The sequence below is a fragment of the Aphis gossypii genome, chromosome 2, assembly GCF_020184175.1.
Source record: "Aphis gossypii isolate Hap1 chromosome 2, ASM2018417v2, whole genome shotgun sequence".
Classification (NCBI taxonomy): Eukaryota; Metazoa; Arthropoda; class Insecta; order Hemiptera; family Aphididae; genus Aphis; species Aphis gossypii.
Window position 1 is genome coordinate 60,327,165 of NC_065531.1, and position 25,177 is coordinate 60,352,341.

Sequence of the window (25,177 nt, forward strand, 5' to 3'; positions counted from 1 at the left end):
TATACGGTATACGTGTATTATGTACACACGCCTACACATATACAAAGCTCGGTCGAATCTTGGAGCCTCGCCATATACTCACGCGACAATCCAGTAGTCCTGATCCCCGGTACACCCCATCCCCTGTGCACGGCTTATACTTTGCTGCCCACCCTTCTTATACACACACACATAATAATAATGATAATAATAATATCCGTTCTTTACCCCGTTCTTTCTCACTAACTTTTGCCCACCCGCCGTAAACCAAAGTCTTTCTCCCTCACACACACACACGCGCGCATGCACTACCGTACGCATCATATTATATACATGTGTTTTATAAACATACATGTAAACATTTGTTGGCTTAATCTACTGCACACACACACGGGCAAACAATGAAGGGACCACTGGGTAATAATAACATCGACCGAGTATAATATCGTACGTACATATTATTATGTATATAGGTACCTATATAAATCTATACGCGTGTGTGTTTATGTGTAATATAAAGAGTAAAGTGTATATTATATATTTTGCGTGGATTGCACGAGCGCACGCGCGGACAGTCGTACGTTTGTTAGTATCGTTAAACGTGAAATACGATTATCGTCACAAATCGAACTGCTCTCACGGCCCGTATTCGGTATTGGAAAAATAAATTGAAACTAATAACGTTTACCCATCGCTCTCTGCACCTGAGCGCTCCGCCCGTGACAAACGTTTCTGTTTTACACGGAATAGTTCTATTTTCTATTTTCGTGGGTCGCGTAGGGTTTCCGTGAAAATCAGTCAAATCTATGTGGGCTTTCATGTATTCGTATATAATTTAGGAGCCGTGAGCCGTCGAAAACATCAAACACTGCCCTCGGCCCTTTTCGCGGAGCCCTTACCGCGTCATACAAAGATAATAACGTAATTATTATAAATAATAACCATTTGGTATAAAATATGAATAACAATAATAAAATAATTTTGGTAATATTGCTCATACCATGTGCATAATTCGTTATGTAATATATGATTTGTTAAATATTTTTTTCTCATTGGAAATAATATTTATATAATATCACTATATAGTAAATCATGATAATAAATCTAAAATAATATCTAAACATTTTCAAAATTTTCAATAAGTATGTAATATGTATAGGTAATTTATACACACTCGTTACGCAAATAAGTTTACAATATTATTATGTCAGATAGCTGTTACAATATAAGCATCATAATTAATTAAATTATTAAGTTATTTATTATTAACGTAAGACGTCATATAAGACTTAATGGACAATATAATCTGACAGGTATATGAATACTATATAGTGTAAAATAATATCGTTTTAATCAGTCATCATGTCGCTTATAAATCAAAAGCGAAGTGCTGTTATATATTCAATTCTCAATCGTTAACAAACAAAGATATAATCTATAGGAGAAAAATGTAATCCTAACATTTTGCAAGAAAAAAAAAATCAAAAAACAAACATACAATAATCATTTGTCTGTTATGCTGAGGAAATCAGTGTGGGATAAATGCATGATTAAGTCATCGTCGACCATGATTTACTCCATTGTTCGATAGACAATTGTGTCGGTATTCTGTGCGAATCAGAATATTAAAAGTTTTTAAATATTTATACGCGCGTTCAAATCAAACAACACTTTGATGATAAATACATTGTTTAGGTACAAGTGTGTGTGTGTGTGTGTGTGTGTTTGCGTTATATAGAATTCACGTAAAATATAATTTCCCTTACACAATATTATAATAATATTCGCTCTGGTCATCGGGCGGGGTAGGTTGCTGCACCGAAGCCATCAGCATGCATAATATTTGAATAATAAATCAGTTAATTGCCGTAGCTGCCGAGATCTTGCGAGTAACCCCTTTGATTATGCAGTAAAATTAACCTCCTATACACATATACATATACGCATAGAATAAAGGGGTCGACAATTTTACGGTGTGTACGCGATGCCGTTCCGCAGTAGTTATATACTATTATTATACCTAGGTACATGATATTATAATCGCTGCAACCACTTCCACCCTCGTCGTTAATTCCCGTCGTACCTATAATAATATATCGTATACACGGTCGGCTTAAATGCACGTTCGCAGAACGGCCCAGAGAAGGACGTGTGGATTTCATATAGTATTATATACATTGTAATGTGCGTTATGCTGTATTACAACTACGCTGTAATGGGCGACGGCGGCATGTGGTGTGGTCAGGAAGTGCACCAATGTTTCGCGTGATAATAACACGTTGATTTAAACGAGTGCGCCGATAAGACGATATAATAATAATAATAATAATAAAACAACAGGAAGTGCATTCGGTGGTAGGGTGGTCGGCTTTACATGCAGTCGAGGCCTCGTTTGACAAAGGCCGGTTTTGTGGCGTTGAATACGACTATGGCGTATAGCTACAATAATGCTCCTGCTGTCGGTGGCCGTATAATAACACCGATAATTTACGACCTCCTTTCGCGTTTTGTTTTCTCGCGTATCATACAATATATTATGTGTATACATTATTGTACACGTATTTTCAAATGCCGTATACGTTATACATTTTATTTTTTTATTTTTAGTCTGTACTCGTTTTAAAAAAAAAAAAAACAGAAAAAAACCGTCGACCGTCCGTGTGATTTATCGTTGTCTAGGGCGACCGGAAAGCTCGCGTTGCATTCTACGTGAATTCATATAAAATGCATGTGCGCGCAAGGCACTAAAACAAACGTGCGATATCTGTCAAATAGAAAATCTCTTTATATATTATATGTATTTGTTGTATAATATATCTTTTTACTTTATCGACACCTAAGCCACCATTCAGCGGACATGTTCGTTTCAATCGGATTCTGCAAAACGTATGCGTTACTCTCTAACTCTCTCTCTCTGACTCTGATACTTCGTAATTATATTTTTTTTCATTCTCGGGACCAATTATGATTATAACCACACGAGTAATCCGAAAGTTCCATGTTAACACCAAGCTACTGGCAGTGAAAAACGGTACTATTAGAGGATGGTTGCTTATCGATCTCGGCGACAGAATTCCACCCCGACGACGTTTTACCCGTGAAAATTGACTTAGTCATTGCCGTGTTGCAAAATCCGGAAACCTCAATATTGTTCAGCTTTTAGCGAGCGGGGGAGACTACTAACAGCGGTCGGACGCGCTCAAGTTAACAGCACTCTTGTAACACTCATTTAAACCCATATACGATCGTCATTTAACGTGGAATAAACGGTGCACTCGTTTTGGCTATTACGGCCGTTTCTATAATCGAAAGAAAACATCGGCCGACAATATTGTCAGTCGTTTACCGCTTCTATACAATACTTAAAGCTCCCAGTAGGTTACAAAGCCTATAATGGACACGTAACGCTTGTAACTTCATTTTATATGAGTAGTATTTATATATATTTATTAATATATGAGCGAAGATAACCGCAATCTCTCATTGATTCGAGCCAAAGTGCGAATAGAGTATTTTGTAAAACTTGTTGCGCTCGTCCGTCCAGTGATAACAACCGGTACGATAATACAATTTAACATAATAACAATAATAATAATTAGATCAATAATATATTACTCTAGCTACTCAGAGAAAAATACTAATTTTGAATTTAAACATTGATTTTTGGGGTTGTTTGGGTTATTTTTAGGTTTATTTGTTTTATAAATGTGCCTAATAACCACTATCAAAATTGTCCACATCTATAATCTGGCGGTGACCTAAATTATATAATAATCATAATAATATATATCAGTTATATTATGTAGCCGTGGTGCCAAGAGCTTGGTATTCGGTCTGCGTCATTTTCTTAGAGGCCGATTCAAATCTCACCGGTTTTTGGAGCGATTCCAATAGTCATCACAAAAGACATTGAGCGCAATGCTTTCGTTCTCTTAAACGGTAAAAATGCTATAATAGTAGACGGGTGAAATATTATTATTATAAATTAATATAACATCTCCATATAATATTATTATGACGAATACTGTTCAGTTTGTCAACTCTCGCCCCATTCTCGTCTACACGAGCACCCATAGTTGTTTTTTTTTTTATTCGAATGACGCGTGCGTATTTCTTTTATTTGTTTATTCGTGGTATACACATACATTTATAATATTAATATAAATACGCGTCATATAAGTATATTTCTCTCTCTCTCTCTTATTTCTTATATATATATAACTATACAGCACGCGCCCGTTAACGTATCTTGCCAATCGTGTATATCAACTAGATAATAAATTCTTCGTCGGTTTACGACCACTGCTGTCGCAGCCGCCACTGCTTCCCCGTTGCTTAGTAGCATGTATAATGTATATGCATGTATATAAGAATATATAATATAAATTCACGAGTTACACTTGCCGATCACGTAAATCCACTTACTGCTATTGCCGCCGACGATGCTTTTGCGTTCACACGACGAGTCGTACTCCTGCTCCTTGTCCCCGTACCCACCACGCGCACCATACCAAACTAACCCTTTTCGCCCCGTCTTGATGACGCGCGTTTTCTACTCTCCCCCACGACCATCAATGACATTGCTGCGGCCGTAAGCGCGTGTAGTTCAATATTATCCTTTCCGTTTATTGCCACAAACAAGGTCACTAGTAGCTATGGTGTATTTGTTACAGGTCTCTACGTGGATATCGTACTATTATTATTATTATTATTGTTATTAAACTGTCGATGTACGTGCATTGTACGCCTTACTGTTTCTGAACACGCCGTTAACGCGTATAATAATAACTTAATAAAATAACTCAAATAAATCGTTTTTGAATAATAATTATCATAATAATATCGATTGACCACGCGAGAATCGTGGCACTCGATTGATGCAAATCGCTCTTATAAAAAAAAATATAATATTATTATTTATTATTTATTCAACACGGCTGTCGAGATAGGCAATTCAGGCACGCGCGTGCGTGCAAGACCACATGATCGCATGTCGCCATTGCGTTTACTGACGTTGTTTTTCTTTTTTCTTCTTTTTTTTCTATTTTAATTTTACCAGTCAAACAAAAATGTCTGTTTTTAACTTTGATAAAAAAAACCTCATTGTTTTACAAAACAAAAGAGGTTTAAAAGTTGTTGCTGGGAATGCGAATGAGTTCTTTCAGAATTTTAATATGACCTTTCGCATACGCGCGTTTAATACTTTGGTAACTAAATTTTGTCTCGTTTTTTTGCACAAAGCAAACGAAAAAATACTTTCTTTCAACACCCAAATTCCTCAAAGTCTTTTCGTAAAAATACGTTATTGAAGTATTTTATTTTTTCCATGTGTGGTGTTTTTGACCTCATCGATCGATATAAACGATTGAATGTATTTAATATCGAATAATCTAAACTCAATAACAATAGTATCCAGTTAATGATGTGTAAACGGTTTGGCATTAAATTACCCTACGCGGGAATTAAATATCAATAAAACAAAAAGACCTATATAAGATGTAATTTTTGTGGTTAAGAGAGAACAAGCTACGGATCGACGACAACGATAATTATTATTATATGAAAACAAATGTAAATAATTTTGACCTTTTCTGCCGTAGTGCAGTACGTGTGTGTAAGTTACAAGTATTTAGTTAAACTTTTGCAGACAGAAATAACTTGTTTGCACGCGCTTGTGTGTGCTCTGGGAACAAACAGACTCGGAAGTAAACATGCGAGACGATATCTTATATATACCTATCTCTACATTGTACGCGAAATAATGCCGACAGCTGTGTAGGGATGGAATGACGTTGGTGATAGTTTTTGTACTTGGAAAAAGAGTTTTTTCAATTAAAACGTAATTTAGCCGTTGACCGGCAATCCGTAAATAAACGATCGACAAATACAGCGGGCCAAATGTGTTTTCAACCAAACCGATTAGACTAGGTCGTTTTGAGTCTCAGTCAGACCGCAAAAGATATATTATGTATTGTTAATTATAGTGTGTACTATAAATATGTGTGTGTGTGTTATCCATACTACGTTGTTGTTCAATATACTATTCGGGAAAAAAACAAGAACAAAAAATGTTTAAAAGTCACCCAGAAATTTATATTTAATAGAATAAAATAAAAGCAACCGACTAAAAATAGATATTACGTCCTCTAACTGTTAAATTTGTTTATTTTTCTATTTTTCCCATAAATTGAACGTAAAACGTGTGTATTTCGTTTTTACCTATGGTTACCTATAGTTAGCAGACAACTCAGACCAGACGTTTGAGTGGACAAATAGTTTGGATGTCTGGTTGGCTGAGATAACGTCCAAAAATAAACAAAATCTATTTTATTTTTTTTGTATTTTTTATTTTTCTGTCAAAGTTTTATATTATTATATCTTATGCAGCGGTGCAGCTGCCATAACATATCAACGTTATATTTACCTTGTATGGATATTATTTTTGTTTACAGAACACCATCACATTTTCGTTGGTGACCTGAGTCCTGAAATCGAGACGCAAACACTGCGAGAAGCTTTCGCGCCTTTTGGTGAAATATCGTGAGTATCTTTATATATATATCGTATTTATTATTATTAAATTTATATATTTTTCTATCTCTTTATTCAATAAGTCAATGTATAAAAAGAAAATATCATATAGATACAAAAAAAACTTATCGTATTTTTTTTTTTATACACAAATCGAAATGTACTCGATTACCCGTTATATTATGCTGTCGCTATTCGTATCAAACGAATAAAAAGTATAACACATTAAGCAAATATACATTTTATTACAAACCGTTGAAATCAGTATTGTCAATTAATATTTACTTGTATTTTAAATCACGTAAAATGTGGTATAGTATGAAACATAATATTGATGCACAGTATTCTACAGCTGTTCAAACACTGTTTTGAAAACAGTGTAAACACCAAGCGATACTATCAAGATATTGAGGTTGACCAACAAACGACTTTAACAGTAGCTAAATTGTCTGTCGATCGCTTTACAATAATCGAAGTCAGTAAGACGACTAACCGTGACGATAATCAAAAATTAAACTACATTTCAAAAATAATAGAAGGAATAACCTGCATAGAATTTGAATGGTATTCAAGTAAAAGCTGGTAAATAATCGTTATTTTTAATAGTGTCAACAATGATATAAAAATAAATTTCAACAGTCTAACTATAAATTAATATAAAGTAAAATTATGTCACTGTTCAAAATTTCAAATCACAAGCATTGCATACGTTTTAAAAGATAAAAGATACAAAATAAAAATGATCAATATCATATGTTATGAATAATTACATTTCCGAATATAGTAAATATATTATTCAAAATTTTTAATAATGATCTAGTGTTCTATATAACCTGTTGCGACTCTCAGCATGTAATGTTACGATTATATGGAAATCATGATTTTCTAATATTTAATAATAACAATAAAAATCATATTAATCATTTTATGTTAACACATTTAGGTATAGTTAGATGTAGACAACAAAATATGTCCGTACGGCATCCTCTTAATTTTGAATATTTTTATGATTATAACAAATAATTATTTTAGTTGATAATTTATTACGAACAGAGCTATCGTAATTAAGTATCACAAAACTAGAGAGACAGTTATTTTTGTTTGTTTCGTATTTGTGCACATATCGTAAATTAAAAAGTTCTATAAATACTTTTCTCCAATTTACTATTATTTTAATGATTTGTTTTGGGAACACTGGGTTCATTCGGTTACGGCGTTTTAATAAATGAGTTAATAATTATTGATTATGATATTAATTCATATTTTTTTTTTTCAATTCACTAAAATACAAATGAAATATCAGGAAATTCAGTTGGGTATAAAAAAAAATAATAATAAATAAATAAATAAAAAGAGCAAAATGTTTCATGAAACGAATAATTCCAGGTTAAATGGTCGCTATTTAAATGCAAAATATAACAACAAATCATAAGAGGAATGGAAGGGGAACCGAGGGTAAAGAATTCATGGAAGTTAAATAGAATTTTTTCCCCCTATTCTTTTTGCTTCCCGTCGCCTTTGAAAACGATTTTTAACGAGCATTTCTCCTATTTGTGCGCGCACTCTCGTTGCTTTCGGTTCTTTCCTTGGTAGTATTTTAAAAATCCATATAAGCGTAAAGTTTTATGTTAAATTTAACGCATATTTGTCAAGATAGTGTGTACTACCACCATGGCGTTATATGTTTGGTTGGTAATATTTACTATCTCAACTAATGAAATAACAATGAAGTGAATGCGTTTTAAAAATGTATAATTTTCGACATCACGCGCGAAACAGCTTTTATGGGTAAACACACTTACGAAATTTAAACTTTTAGTCTTCATAATATATTATGTATATAGTTTTTTTTTTTTTTTTTTTTTTTTATCGAAACTCGCATTTTTATGTTAACGTTGTTTAAAACAACGTGTTTATACGTATATAACCGTAACTAAAAGTATCGGTCGGACCCCCGTTCATTAGAAATCGGTATCCCAGGATTAATTCACATTAAAATCGAGTTCGTTCTTCGTGCGTCGTCCCGAATAAACTCGTTTGCGGGCTGTTTGACATTTCTGATTAAGTATTAGTAAATGTTTAATTAACTAATAGGATATATCATTGTTACTTCTGGCAACCTGTGCTTGGAATTTTATTCGAACTGCAGGGATAGTTGATTAAATATTACTTATTGTGTGAGTTTTTTTTCGAATCAAATGTATGTTCCACACGAAAAAAAAAATATAACTTCGAAAGCATTGTGTTTTATTTTTATTTTCACTGTAGTTAATTATTTTTTTTTCTTCTAAATGTTCCGATTTCCTTACCCTGTACAAAATAATGACTTTATAAAGCAGTATCGAAGTATGACATGTTTTTTTTATTCCGTGTTCTTTTTAAGTTTTATACCTGTAGAGTTTTTTCAGTTAAAAATCTTCAGGACCTTACTATATAAACCTGCATAACTAAGAATATTCCCATGAATTTCGTTTATTTCTAACTTTTAACAAACACTTTTGTTAGTGTGCCTATAGTTTTTTGTCTCAGCCATATGTCTCCGTGTTTAATTATAATTTAGCGATAAGTTACAACGATTTAGTGCTCCAAACCACTGTTAAAGTGTCATCTAATAAATTAATATCCTGCTGATTAACAATATAATGACTAATGTGATGGCGCCTATTGTATAGTTTTCCGGTCTATGCACACAATGTATCGGCTTTAAGTATACTTGTCAATTCATATGTCGTGTGTATGGCTGGTCCTGACATTGAATAATATTTCAGGTAATTTATGAATAGTCAAAAATCTGAAGAGTTCATTAAATACAGAAATTAAGTTTTTATTTATAATAATACATTTCAATTTTCAATTTTTCCATTGCTTGTAAATATATTATTATTATTTACTTTTAACATTATTTGCTATAAATCAATCGTTATTGTTTTGCAATCATGCCAAACATATATTTTGCAATATAATAACGTAGTAAATAATGAATGGAAATATAAAAATGTCTGTACATAAATTATTACGATTTACAGATTTTATATAATTGTATTTTATAATAATTCTTATTTTTTTATACTTGAGTTAAAAATTAGTAACTGAAAATTCAAAATTCTAACTTCAATAATTTCTTTTTTTTATTTTAAATTTACTGTCCACACAAATGATATTATTGATGATGATAGTTATTTTTAAAACAATGTATGGTTACTAGAAAAATATGAATTGGTAATAATTTCTCGTATAAATCTACCCATCACGACTTCGGCACCTATACTACTTCCTTATTCATTAAATTATATAGTTTACGTCATCGTGAACAACTACAACTGATAGAACAAGACATCACTCGCGCCCGTGTGAGTGTGTTTGTAATATTATTATCGCGGCGTAGGCGGCGGCAGCGGCGGCGGCGGCTGCGGTGACGGTCCTGCGATATTATTTTGTGTTCGCTATAAATATTCGTAAAACGATAAACGTTCGTGGCGGACGAACCGATCGATTCAAAAGTGCGGCGGGCGCGTTTTGGCGGTGGTCGGATTGTCCGAGGTTCAGAGGGGTTGGAGAGCGAGCCGTCCCGACGCCGCCGTTTAATCTATCTCGCGCGCGGCGACCGACAGCTATTGTTTTTAACAATGCCAGCTGACATTAATTCGCAAACGTTCTGCCGAGACACAGTCGTTTCCCGTATATCCGCGTGTATACAAACGGAGAGCTGATGTTTTCATTTGATCAAAACGCACAAATATTATTACAACGGCGAACGAACGGGGAAAATAATTTATATTTCGACAAAAGGTGTAGTATAGTATATCACCTGAAAACGACGCAGCTCCGTTTTGTTTTGGTAACCGTCTCGGCGGCGCGCACAATGTTATTGTAATTCTCGTGCGGACGTGTGTGTGTGTGTGTGTGCGTGTGTGCGTTCATCTATGTGTACCTTATATACGACCATTGTTATTCGATTGGCTCTCCAGTGCCTCACCAACACGCACGACGTGCATTGAAACTACGCGGTGCGTCGTTGTTATAATATATTTCACGTATATAATAGGTGCAGTGTATAATATGCGATATGCGAATGTATAAATTATATACGCAATAAAGGCGAATCTGAGTAAATATCCAAGATGATAAAACGCATAGTATTGTAATGTATGATATTATCTAATATCTTATAATATACGAAACGCAATAATAACATTACATATAACGTACCCCGACGACGAGGCTTATATTATTTTGATAATTGGAACATAATTTGCATATTTTTGTTTTCAAACAACTCGGATACCTACGTCTAATAGTGAATTGTTATAAATCCGTTACAGATAACTCCTTCATTCCATCACACACACACACACACACACACACACACTCGCCGATAGAAGCATAATACAATGTGAATAATTTTACATATTTCGGAGTTCTAATGTATATTATTCCTATCTTGTGTTTTCGCTATATTATATATTATACTAAACTGTATTCTCGATATTGTATTTTTAAAGAAAAAAAAATGAAAACGACGATAAAATATATTACGTTAAACTAACAAACCATTATTATCATGTGATTATCGTATATTATATAAATATGTCTATCATTATACTCCTATTTTATCTTAATTTTCATATTCATGCACATTTTGTTATGTTACAAAAGTCTGGTAAAGTTGTCATCTATACGTTTCGGAGCTCTGTCAATTTATTTTTGATAAAAAATTAATTTTTACCATAGACTTATTAAGAACCTATAAGGGTATAAAAAAGTGCGCAACGGTTTTGTAGTGGTTTAAGAAAATGTTCTATAAAAATCCAGATACGCGAAAGTAAAGATGGTGTTTTTTTTTTTTAATGCTAAATTGTGAATTAGAGACAAGCGCCATTTTTCCTCTCCTTATCCATTACTATCCCGTCCTTTCGTTAACGCTTTTTAATTATCCGTATAATTATATACAGTTTAAACGTTTAGCAGTGATATTAAAATACTTAATGTACAATAGCTAAAAAATGATGCATTGACTTTGTTTCACCGGCTTATTAGCTAATTTTTAGAGTTCTGATATTGTTTTTAAATTATTTTTGTTATTTACACATGAGTAACCACCAAACCTACCAAAGCGCATATACGCTTATATGACGTGTTTCAAACGAAATTCGACAATAATTAAATAAAACCGAAAATTTAATTTTAATTGTGGTGATAGTGTATATATTTTATACTATGCGGGCATATTTTTCATTATATAGTATATTATATGCAATATAATATATAGCACAAGGTCTTATAGCAGTGGACGAATTTTTCAAAGCACAATATTCTCAACGGGGATAACAATTCAATCAATATTTTGTATTCGCTACGTCTCTGTGACAAGAAAATCCATACTGAGATACCGTATTGTCCATGTTTGCAGACCGTTCTCTGAAAACATCGTATCCGCCAATTTCCATTGATTCGAATAAGTTTCCAGAAGAGCCTGTTATCAGTGTCTATTAAATCGGGTTTTGTCAAAAATATGTTTTAACATAAACACAATGGCAATATAACATTGTGTGAAACAGTTTGCCACCGCTTCGACTGTTTATTATATTATGTATTTATATTTTAGGATAAAGTGATAACTGTATAGAGAGTGCGTAATTGTTTTGGTGACGTGCGTTAACGCGTGTGAATTTATTGCTAACACGCATCGTTGGTGCTCGACAGTTTTGTTCGCGTTTACGCACATACCCATATTTTTACGATAAAAGTCAATAAAATGGTTTTCTAAAAATTTAATTCAGGTTGCAAAATTTCTTATCAACAATACAATGTTATATATATATATTGATGAAAATAATTGATGAACATTTCTGTATCGCTCTCCCTTTTTATCAGAGATAGACATCTCTCTACATCTTTTTTTTTTTAACTTGCTCTTTCTCGATTTGAGACCAATAAATCTGAAAACAGAGGGAATCATAAACCCTCTTTTTCACTATCTCCCGCTCAAAAAACTCTTTCTTACCCACGAAGCCTGTTGAACCCTTTCCAAAAACGTAAATTACATCAACTGCACACTCGAGTGAATATTATACGTTATGTAAATATACTATTGGACCACGCGTGTTTGACCCTTTAAATTAATATCACTTTGCACCGTCGCGGGCGGTAAACTTACGGAGAGTAATGGACCGTCGATACATTCATGCTTTTGAAACAAACTGAAAAGTTATATTATGTGTTTTTCCAACAGTACATGGCAATTCATCTAAAGGTATACGCTCTACCACGAATATGTCAGATAAATATATGAGGTTAGGTTAGAGTTACGTGTAATATATGAGGAAATAAAGAAGCCAATATATTTTACTTCATGTTGCTTATCATAGACATTTCTAGATAATTAAAAAAAAAAAAATCTACACAAACTATTTTATATAAGGTTAGACATTTTGTTTTTTATACTCGGCATAACGTTAAGTGATGCTTGACACTGTATATTATTATATCATCGATTTTTGACAATTACGCTATTTACATAGATACGATTATACAATTAAATTTAACTTTTTCACGACATCATAACTATAAGGGTATCTGTAAAATTGTAATAATAGAATCATCCTGCGAAATCGATTTTGTCACTTTTCCTATGTACAATACATAATAATATACCCGGCATAGGAATACATTCACGTGAACCATATTATAACACTGTCCGTCTACATAATAATATGTATCAGCTTTGAAGTACTTTCATCGCGCGTCACGGATGTGTCGTCGAGCAAGGTGTTGTCCGTTAATTATTTCAACGTACATCAAAGCTAAGCACGTATGTAACGCAACAACGGATTTAATAGGAGAAAAAAAAACTACACATTCGTTTTGTGCATCGACTTTTACAGATATCATGCATAAAGCATTATCGTAGACACGCATCAATCTGTGCCTATTGTACCAGAATATACGTATTATACAGCAGCAGAACTATTAATGGGTGAGTGGTGTTTCCGGATTTACAACCCCTTGTAACGTTCAAAACAATTTATTAAGTAAATTTATTTGATCTAGTGTGTAATAGTTGTGGAAAATGCTATCGACAAAATATAACGGTTTTGTAATAGTTTCGCATTATACTAACAAAAAAACTTACACCACGAAACTGTGAAAAACATTTCACACAGAGTATAACCCATCCGTTTGAAAAAAAATCCTGGTTGTGTCAATATAAGTTCGTATATTAATAAATAATGGTGGTATATTATATAACATAAACGTTTACCGGTTACAGTAAGTTTTTACGCAGTAAATATTTTAGCTATAACAATAGTGACAATAATATCGAACGACGGCAAATCGAAAAATTATTGATTTTCTTCGAAGTTTGAGAACCTAACGTCGGTTGTACACTATAATATAATAATAAACTGTGTTCACTATTATATTTTCGCTCGAAAAACATCAGAGACGTCGAGATATGTGTGAAGTTGTTCGTCTCTGAACGATGGAAATATATACTGACGTCGGCTGGCGAAATTTAAATGATTACTGCGCAACTTTATTATATCGTGATAAACAATTACTAGACTTTAATATGCAGCTCAACTATCCATACAAAATTCCGAGAGTTTACACAATCGTTTTCCTCTTTTTCTCACCCAGCTGTTTTGCAGCGCCTGTACATCTTCTTTTTTTCGTTTTGTACCTTCTACTACAGAAGTCTATTTTTTTTTTTTTTTAGGGGAGAGAATTTTTATTTCCAAAAAATAATTTAATAAGCCCTTATAAATGAATGATTACTTTAGAATACGAGATACGGAATATATATTTTCTATGAGTAGCTAAGTAAATAAATAACATAATTAGCCAGTATAATTATTTTTTTTTGTCGTGAGTTAGAAAAAAAATTTTTGAAACATTATGAACCAAAAAGCTTGATACCAAATTGTCAACTATTTTTTATAACTATAAAATATAAACATATTGTAATGTTATATATAATAAAATAAATTACATAACTAAGTAGGTACTCAATAATACATTTAAATATATAATTCTAAGTAACCTAATAATAAATAAACAAAACTAATTATCACATTACCGCAGTTTTACTAATATTTATTTTAAAGTGGGCCTTAGAAATTACAAATGTATACTTAATAATTGTACAGTAACACACTTAATATATACTATATTATTTTTTATTATTATTATTTGTATGGAAACTGAAATATCAAATTGTATAGGCAAGAAATCGTATAAGAATGTATATTTATCCAAAATTTAAAGTTGATCACAAAAAGCCCGAGAAAAATTACCCAAATGTGTACAAAAATGTTCACTAAAATATATAGAAATATAATAAAATCCCTAGGGTGATGGTGGAACCCTAACACTCGCAACATAAATATACCACTGCCTCCTTCCTACCTTTTTCGTCATTTCTGTCTCCCCTTACGCTCAACAACGATCATGTATGCTCGATCGGGGTTTTGGATAAAATCCGTTTATACACGTACGTTTTCTAGCCTACACGAGTAAGAAAAATCTGCTGGAGCATTACTGATGCAGCCCCAGCTTAAAACACTATGCGTATTTGCACTTGCACCGTCAAAACACCAATCCAAGCAATATGTTATAGCCCCCCTTGTAATTCTAGAGTATGTGACGCCAATATATAACACCACATTACATCGGAGTTATATTATTTTTATTTTTTCATTTTCAATAGGCTCGACATGAAAGAAGTAATGTAGGAAACTCTGATTCTCGTTATAGGGCACTGCTTCCAAATTATTTTTGCGACAAAGCAACTCATACTTTCGTTGTTTCGTTAGTCGCAATTTTTTCACTTCCATTCGATATTGTAATGAATGACGCGTAGTACGAATTTGAGAGAAAGAATATAATAAATCACTGAGTGATCCACTCGGAACTTTTCTCGTTTGGATATTAAAATATTTTCAACATTTAAACACGGCTGTAAACTGGCATTTTTTTTCACTTGTTATTAAATTGTATATACTCGACATTTTAAAAATCTCATTTTGCACTGAAAATAAATCCCATGAAATATTATTGTTAATGTAGTTTATTTATAATATAATATATAATGCATATAAGTGTGTGTAAAAGTGAATAAACGCTATAGATAATTTTCAAATAATTCGTTTATTCAGTAATTTGAAGCTTTAAAGAAATAAAAATTAATTTTACATGCCAAGTTTTAAAAAGTGATAGACAAAGCTTAATACGAATAATTTCAATGAGAATAATATCTTTCAATATCACACTATATAATGTAATATTTTAATATTTTGCATAATTAAAGTTATACTTCTATTAAGAAACGTTAACGTGTCTACTTATCGAGTCATTAAAACTTTACGAATCCAAGTTACTATTCCACTAATTGTGCTAAACATGTTTGAAGAATGTATTTATTACACATTACACAATAAATGGAATTTTACCACAAAGATTTACATCAGATGTGAAAAGCTATATTTTACATATATCTATATTCTACACATATACACAGACGGGAGGGTATCTTTAAAATATTCTTTCGGCATTCAATGAGTAATTTAAATTCTGTTTTTTTTTTTAAATTTTTAACATATCATATTTTGAGAACCGTATTTTTAAATACTTAGATAATCTTTTCCATTATCTCAAACACAAATGGCAATGTGATCTATTAAATAATCAATGATAAATTACTCTCATAGAGTTCGTAAATTGGAAAACATAACTTTATGTATTATTGATTTATTTATTTATTGTATTATTTTGTGTTCACAGCTTATAAATAATATCTTTTATAAGTAATATTAAATAAAGTTGATTCTTAAAGTGTATAAAAATTTAAAATTATTGAAAATTTAGTCTTTAAATATAGATATAGGTTAAATGAGAGAGCGTGCTTAGTAGATTTACTATATCACGCTCTGCATACCTATAACACGACATTGAACACTAAACATGTGTGGTTTTATGGATAAACTTTTAGAATACACTAGAAACAATTAGCAAACAATAGAAGCTGTACAATGTTCAAATTATAATCAGTATAATAGCAGCATTACAATATTATGTATCGCTTACGTTGTTCGGTATACCCTTACCTGTGGGGTATATTTATTCCGTAGTAAAGATAATTCGTCTAAGCATTTAGCACCAAAGACATTATTATCACATTAAAGAAAACCACACGAAAGTGTACTACAGCGATTGTGAAGAGAGTTGACCAAAACTTACAGTACCTATGAAGTTTTATTGAATGGTTTAGGTCGTGCGAACAGCGTTTCTACAAAACTTGGGAACTCATTCTTAAATCACTACGAACTGCATGTATATTATTAAACTTATTATGTATATGCGAGCCATTACGATATTATGTGAATTATTAGCTTAACCCGGTCTAACAACAATTTAGTCAAAGATCGTAAAACAGACGAAAATTTATCGAGCCTCATACTAACATATATAACACTCTGTAAGCATTTTTGTATAATTTAAATAATTCGTCGTAATAATACCCGGTGTATAGAAAGCATGGATTAAAATGTACGCGCACTCGATATCAGGATTGAATAACAATAATATTCACATGCACACATAATATATATATTTATGTATTATTTAACGTAGTCAGTATAGTTAATCGCTAGACATTATCGTCCATACACCTATAAACTAACCAAATAGCATACATTTATAACATATATAATATTAAAATTAAATCCGTGTTTAATACATTATTTTATGTGTGGAACTCGGGGACGCGCACAACCGAAAACAACTCACGACTGAACATCGTAATAATTAACTATTAACTAACATAACAATATAGTTTAAGACTTTACGGATTGTTTGCCACCAGTTTTTTCTGGGTTTTGATCAACACATACCATATAAATATATTTTTAATTTTAATAACTCCCATAAAAAAAAAATATTATTTTTTTGATAAATATAAAAAAATATACAAACAAATAGCCTAAGGAACAAAAGCGTACGCATAAATATTTTAGGCGACATAAAGTGCACATCACAGTGTGAATATAGTTTATGTATATTTACGAGAAATTCTTCAATTTGAGTATACCTGTAATAATAATAATAATAATAACGTGGAAGAAAATCGGTGATGATAAAAAAATATATTTACAAATAGAAAATTATAAACCTGTAACTTACGCGATAACAATATTGTAATATATTATGAGTGAAACAAATCTCTGTAGCCGCGAGGCTATTGTGTTATATACTCGTACATATACATAATATATAATATGTGTATATGTATAGAAAATTGAATATTGAAGGGAGAAAAAATAAAACTTGCGAGTTCTCTGTGAAAAATTCATAATATTTTAACGCCGCTCTCACACTCGTCTCATTATGTAGGCGCGTTTTTTTTACACTGTTTCCACTTGAATACGTTCAACAACTGTTTCCAGCGAGTAATGATAACGTTGTCCCGTTTCCGAGTATATTATTAAAAAAAAAAAAAAAAATGGACAATTCCGAATTAAATATTATAAAATTATAATACATAATATATTATAATATAATATCGTGCACACAAGTATAGACATACAACGTATATTGCAAGGTACAGTGAATGGGTAGGTAGTGTAAAATTCTATAATTTTATGATTGAACTAATAGCTGTTTTAACGTTATTGCGCTGCATTTATGTGGTGGTTGGTAGTTCACGTACATCTAAAACAAAATGATTAAAAATAACTATATATACATTTTAACTACAAAATAATATATTTAAACAGTATTGGTAGGAGGAAGTGAGGGAGGTACTGAATAGTTAAAAATTAAGCCGGATTATTTTCTAAACTCATTAATAACTGAATTAATTGATGTACCTATTAAAATAACTTAATAATTTTTTCAACTGTTTTAATAAACAACATGTTAAATAAAAATCAAGTAAATCTAGATATAAGTGGTAATTAAAACAATAAATTTACAATTTACTTATGTTTAAACCAAGTTAAGTTTATATTTTTTATTATATAAATCTTTAACTTTTTGAGTTAAATCGTATATCATTTATTAAATTCTAATCGTTTTATGTTGACTGTCTTACGTTAACTTGATTAAATTGTTTCCGTTAAAAATTTAATATCATAGTTTATTTTCATCAAATATGTATTTTTTGGGTAGGTACTATTGTTTCGTTAAAATAAGAAGACAGTGTACACTTTAAAATTAAAATTTCTTTAATAGGTATCATTAATTTAATTTAATTTGTTATATTTGCATGCTCAAAAAATGAAAATCAAAATAATAACACTTCAAGAATAAATATTTTAAAGTGATATACTATTAGTATTAAAATTTAAAATAATAATTATTATAACCTAATATGCTTGTATTGTAGAATTTAGTTTTCTCCATTCTCTCATTTATTATTAAAACATGATACTATAATAAAATACAATGTCGTGTGTATATTACAAATATATGTATAGTTTTTTATATAGGTAGTCGATTTGTATTTTATGTTTAAAACTGTTTTTGGAAACGAGAATGGCAAACATATATATGTTTCACTGCGATTCGACGGGACTAGAAAGGGGTAAGAATATTGGTGCTTACGGCACGACGGCAATGGGTTGTTTCATTTCCATGATGAACAAAAACCTTCGTCGATGGAAATCTTCCGCCGAGATAGTGGCTATAATTTATATCCATATGGTTAAACTACTACCGTACCCCCCCGTGACCGAGATTATTATCAGAATATGAGCAGATACGTATACAGAGCGATTATGTTATCAAACAATACTCATTATTTCAAAATGTATTGACGTGTTTGAATAAACAATTTTTATAATTTCTAGTACAAATAAAACAACATTAAAAAAAAAAATTGTTAATAGTTTACTACTTTAAATGACAACATACAATATTAATTTTAGTTTCATATTCTGAAGTAAAATATTTTTAAGAACATTTTGTATATTATAAAAATTGAAATTTGGACAAGTAGTTTATGATTTATATGTATTTAAAGTTTAAGTGAGCAGAGTCATGAGGTACGTGGTTATGCCATACAATTTTGGTCTAATACTCAGCTTAACAGAACTTTAAATATCTATAATTCGTAAACTATTCGTCCGAATTACGATTTTCATGTATTGAAATACTCCGAAAAATATTTAACCTTGGAAAATGAAATTAAAGAGATATATTGTTATTCAAAAAAGTTAAATCCATAAAATTGTAACAAAAAAAATGTTTAAAAATGATATTTTATTTGAATTTCAAAATTATTATTATTATTTTTTTTTAAGTCAATAAATTAAGAAATAATGAGTATCGTTCAATAACAGAATCACCCAATATACATAAATTATTGTTAAACAACATAATTATATATTTCGAAATACAGTTATTATAGTGCTATGACTCACTCAGTCTCGTAATAACAACTGTCTCATCGGCCACGACCATTTAAATATATTAAATAGGTATAAAATACTATGACGCACTTTAACGCCATCGAATCAAGTACACGTTTTACTTCACTTTCAATTGAAAAAGTTTTTTTTTTTGTCCACTGGTGTCTCGTTTTTAACGATGACATAGAATTGTTTATTCGAGTCCGTTCTAATATTTAGATTGTCGCAAGTTTCGCGTTTTCATCTTTATTGTCATTGCTTTTTATTTTGTTCTTTTGTTATATCTCACTAGCAGGGTAATATTGTGCTCGGTACATTTTGTAGTGCTTATCATATAAATATTAGTGTAATATCATTTTCTATTGCGTACTGCTGTAGTTTTGCGTGAGACCAAGTATATTTTTAACTGTGATATAATAAAACAGGGAAAATACTGTAACTGACGACACGAGGGTTGAACCACGAATTTCCTACCGATCAGCCGCTGGTGTATACTTATGGTTGGGTACATGTATAGTGCCCGCTGCGAGTTTTCGAGTCTCACCCTATAATGTGTGTGTGTGCGCGCGCACGAGCGTGTATGTTGAGTATGTGTATGTGGTTTACTGCTCAACGATAAAAGAGGGGAGAAAAAAGTGTTTTCCCTCCCCCAGTGAGCGTTATGACGTTTGCAGGACAGAAACCGTCCCATCTACGTTTCTCTTTCTCTCTGCAATCGCGCTGACGCTGTCACTCCATCCCGGTCCCTATATTCCCCCCCTTTCTCACTCCGTATTGAAAACCGTCGTCGTCGTATCGAATTCCCATTACGAGGCGCGCTCACAATAATCTAATTTCTCCGCATTTTAATGGGCCCTCTCTCATTCGATTACAACTTACAGCTGCGGTGCGGTGTCGATTTAAATGACCGAGTTTTATTTTATTCTATTTAAATAAAGTTAAAAAACGAAAAGTTTTCAAAAGATAAATATGTCTAAACAGTTATTGAGGCTATGTTTTTGGTATTTGCTACCTACAATGTTTGCGTTCCACGTGGTACTTATTGGTAGGTAATTTTAATTGGCGGAGTAAAATTAAAATTATCTATGCAAACTAAATACTTTTTATGCGATGTAGGTATTTTATTAACAGTGTTCAGTAGATCGGGGATGAATTTAATTAAAACATTCTGAATGTCAATCATATGTATATAGGTATTATATATTAGTAGAAAAAATAACCGTTCAGATATTATTAGTTTTAATTTTAGACTTGGTTTATAAGTTATTATAATACTTTTTTTTTGTAAAGTATTATTGATTTATAAAATAGTATTTGATTTGTACTTTTATTGGTCGAGATCAAAGATTAAATAATAATAATTTATAGCCACATACATACTTATAATTCAAAAATCATTTAATTTTAGTAATTAATATATCGTTTTTTTATGTTTTAGGGATTGTCGAGTAGTACGAGATCCACAAACGTTAAAATCAAAAGGCTACGGCTTCGTGTCGTTTCTGAAAAAAGCTGTAAGTATTTACAAACATGTTTTTTTTAATTTTAACTCTTTATCTGATATTAATTAGAAACCGGAAATAATAAAGTCAGTAAATTGAGATATAATAAAAAGGGATGGTTTTTTTTTTTATTTAAATTTCAATTCCGTTTTTTAACTTATCGCATCGACGAAATGAGACAAAGAGATCTTTTGTCCTGTTGGGAACACAATATGAATATTTTTCAAAGGTCTAAAGATAAGTATAAAAATAAGCTGGCATAATTCTTTTTCATTTTTTTTCTCACAACACTTTGTGCTGCCCGAGAGTTTTAAATTACCGGCGATCACCCCGAGTAAGAGTTTCAACAGTTCATATTGTAATAATATAGCAATATATATATATGTCGTTCCCACAAAATAAAACAAACTCGATTTTGTATTCAATGAGAATGATTTTTGATGAAAAATAAAACCACTTATTTATTATAAATACATTGCTGACTTTAAATTATACTTTCTTAAATATAATCATTATGCGGAATACTCGAAATATAACTTGTATCATATACCTAATTGTGTATACATATTATTATCAACCATCAAAAAGATCATTTGTCTCTTATCACGTCACAAAAACAGCAGTCGTCTGTTTATTGTATTACATTATATTATTATCGCTGTATTCGTTCTCAAAATTTGTTAAATGCTTTTTTTTTTATTATATAAATATGAGACGTGTACATAATATCACCGTCAGTTTTTGTGGGGATGATATACCATGAACAGTCGTATAGAAACCCATTGTTTTACCGATTTATGTGGAGTATTGTGTGGGTTTTTCTCTCTAACTTTCTCTCCGTCCCACCACCTCGTTTTGACTGCTCACAGCACACACGATATAACAAAACGGCCGGTCGGCTGCTGGCTCATTGTTGAATCGCTGCAGCATTTTATCCCGACACTCGAACGTGATAAGGAGAATTACTCCGGGAAATTGAACTATTTACGTTCACATACGTGTGCACAACACATACTACCACGAATAAACCGTTTTTTTTGTATATATATATAGTACGATAATATGTAGCGTTTTTTTTTTTACTTCCATTTTCTCCGCTACTGGCCATGCTGTTTTGTGGGCTACTAGTAATCTCGAATTAGGGAACGACTAGCACGGCAAGAGCAATGGGAGAATTGGAGTTGTATATACGGCCAAAAAATGTTTTAGCTTTTGAAATTATTTACTAGACGGAGGGGAATTTATACTGACCATGACTGTATACTGTGTATCATTGACCACAGTATAAACTTGTCCAAAAGCTACGGCTTATGTGTATTGCACTGAAAAAGGAGAAAAGCTAAATACGAAAGGGAATAGAATTACGACTCTCACTCGCTCGTGATCCCAAATTTAAAAACAGATAATTCATACAGATTTAAAAGCGTAAAGCTGCAAGTTTTTCACAATACGATGAGTGACATTTATGAAAAATTTAATTTATCGTTTATATTTTATTATTATACATAATTGTTCGGTTTTTTAACATATAATGTGTTGTATAAAATATTCGTAATCAAATATTAATCAAATTTATTCGTCGGCAAACGCAGAGTCATTAAAATAACATGAGCATAGAATTTAAAATTTAACTGACGGCATTAAAATCGACTAAACACACACTAATTAATATTTAAACACTTAAAAATGTTACTGTTAAAATATTAAAAAAAAAACTTACGTATGATATACTTAAGATAATATTCTAATAATAAATAAAGCGTACTCTATTATTATACATAGTGAATAGTGATAAAATACATAAACAAAACTTATGTTTATAGCTATGATTTGTATTTTATAACTTCTGTGGCTGCTTTTAATCTATACACAATATATATGCAATTGATAAAAGGTATTATCTCGAAAAATCAGTACGCAAACTCGCAGTTTACAACGATCGTCTATCAATACATTTATCCGGCTTAGGGTCTGGCTTTGGAGGAAAACGAGGAAGAGGGTGTACGCGGTATTATGGTTTCCGGACGTAATTAAGTATTATCCGATCCACCGAGTCCAATTGACCGTTTAGCAATCGCCGTCGTATTATGCTCCCACAATCCATCGTCTAAGACCACGATTCGCATTATTGTTATCGAATAATAAAGCAGTGTTTCCCAAACTACGGTTCATAAAATTATTTTTTTGAATAACTCACATAATTTAAGGTAAATTATGTATGTAATAAAATAATAACAATTAAGCGTATACCTATTATAATTATATTGAGAATAAATCAATATATTATATTTTTGTTGGTTACACATACGTTAAGCTAAAATAAATACGTAGTATCTATACGTAAGCGATTCGGTGATAAATAACCCCGATATGAAAATTATTTGAACGTGGCAATATTTTCGAATTTTTTTTTTGGTCAGTTATCCGATTTCTATATTTAACCTTCCCTCGTCCATCTGGAAAAGTCTTAAGTCAAATGAATTAGTAAAAACTTAAATATTATTATAATGATCTAAATTATTATATAATAGTACGTTTTTTGGAAGGATAGGTCGTCGACCTGAAGATGAGTGAACTATAGTGAATTGCCTTGACGGCTTGACATTAATTTCGGCGAACAATAAGAAACAGAGTTCAGCATTTAATCACAGTCGTCGTCATTCTACGCGCGAGTTCTCTCCCACTCGCCACGTTTCGTAGATATTTTGAACTTCAACAATAATTTTCGTACGATATTAATATTACACTATATTACGTACAACAGTGTGTGATGCGATGTATAAAAAATAAGAATGAAATTCCTCCTCACGGTGTCATGCGCACGGCACGGTTGCCGATACCATATGTTCCGCGCTCGACCTATAATAATATGTCGGATACGCGTGTTCCTTCGAGATAAACGCCACCCTGCGCGGTGCCGGGAAAGCGTGGGCGTTCGGAAGGCCGTCGTCATCGAGACCCACTAGGCTGGGTCGACGTCGGCAGCTTAATGTCGGGTCGTGAGGGATAAAAGTAATATATTGTATAAGTTTGGGTGTATATACGCGCGGATCTATCGGGTGCGCCGGTCGTCGCCTCTTCACATCCCTGTTTACACGCAAAACTGTTGCGTGTCGCCAAACCCGACCTTGAAACTCACGAAAGTCTGTAGAAAAATAAAATATATACCACGGTCGTATACTCTTCTCACTGTTCGTAAAATACTTACGATTGTTTTACGTGAATTGTAACGTTTCAGAGAAAAGCACAACCGTAATTTAGTCGGCGTGGCCGTACGATTGATATAATAATACACTAATCGGATATGTGTTTCTACCGACGATTAATGATTTCCCGTCGAGTCGAATAATCACATAATATGTTTATCATAAATACGTCATTATCCAGATTTACGGACACCCCTTCGTAATTTTTATCGATTTACTTAATACTTGTTTATAAATTGATGGCATTTTTCGGTTTTTTATTATTTAACAAATTTTGACAAATTATAAAATTATTTATTAAATTAACAATAAAATATTATATTATAAAACATTTAATGTTATGATATTGTAATATAACGTCAGTCATCTCAATATTATATTTATTTTTTATGCGTATATGATATTATACTTGTATACTGGATAGATCTATATTTTGTGATTAAAATCTGTTGTTTTGCTCACACCTATATTGAATATATAAAACGTTTTGTTGAATTGTTATAGATATTATAATGATATTATAACACCGATAAGGTACGTCATTTGTTGA

At 31.7% G+C, this 25,177-nt stretch overlaps 1 protein-coding gene across 3 annotated transcripts in view; it reads left to right on the top strand.

The window, feature by feature from the left end:
* Positions 1–25,177, top strand: part of LOC114121847 (nucleolysin TIAR) — a 317,950-nt gene that overhangs the window by 240,483 nt on the left and 52,290 nt on the right. For all 3 annotated transcript variants that reach the window (XM_050200701.1, XM_050200702.1, XM_027984331.2), the window contains 2 exons: positions 6,432–6,519; positions 21,358–21,433. In XM_050200701.1, coding sequence (XP_050056658.1) covers positions 6,432–6,519; positions 21,358–21,433 — 164 coding nt within the window. The remainder of the gene's footprint in view (positions 1–6,431; positions 6,520–21,357; positions 21,434–25,177) is intronic.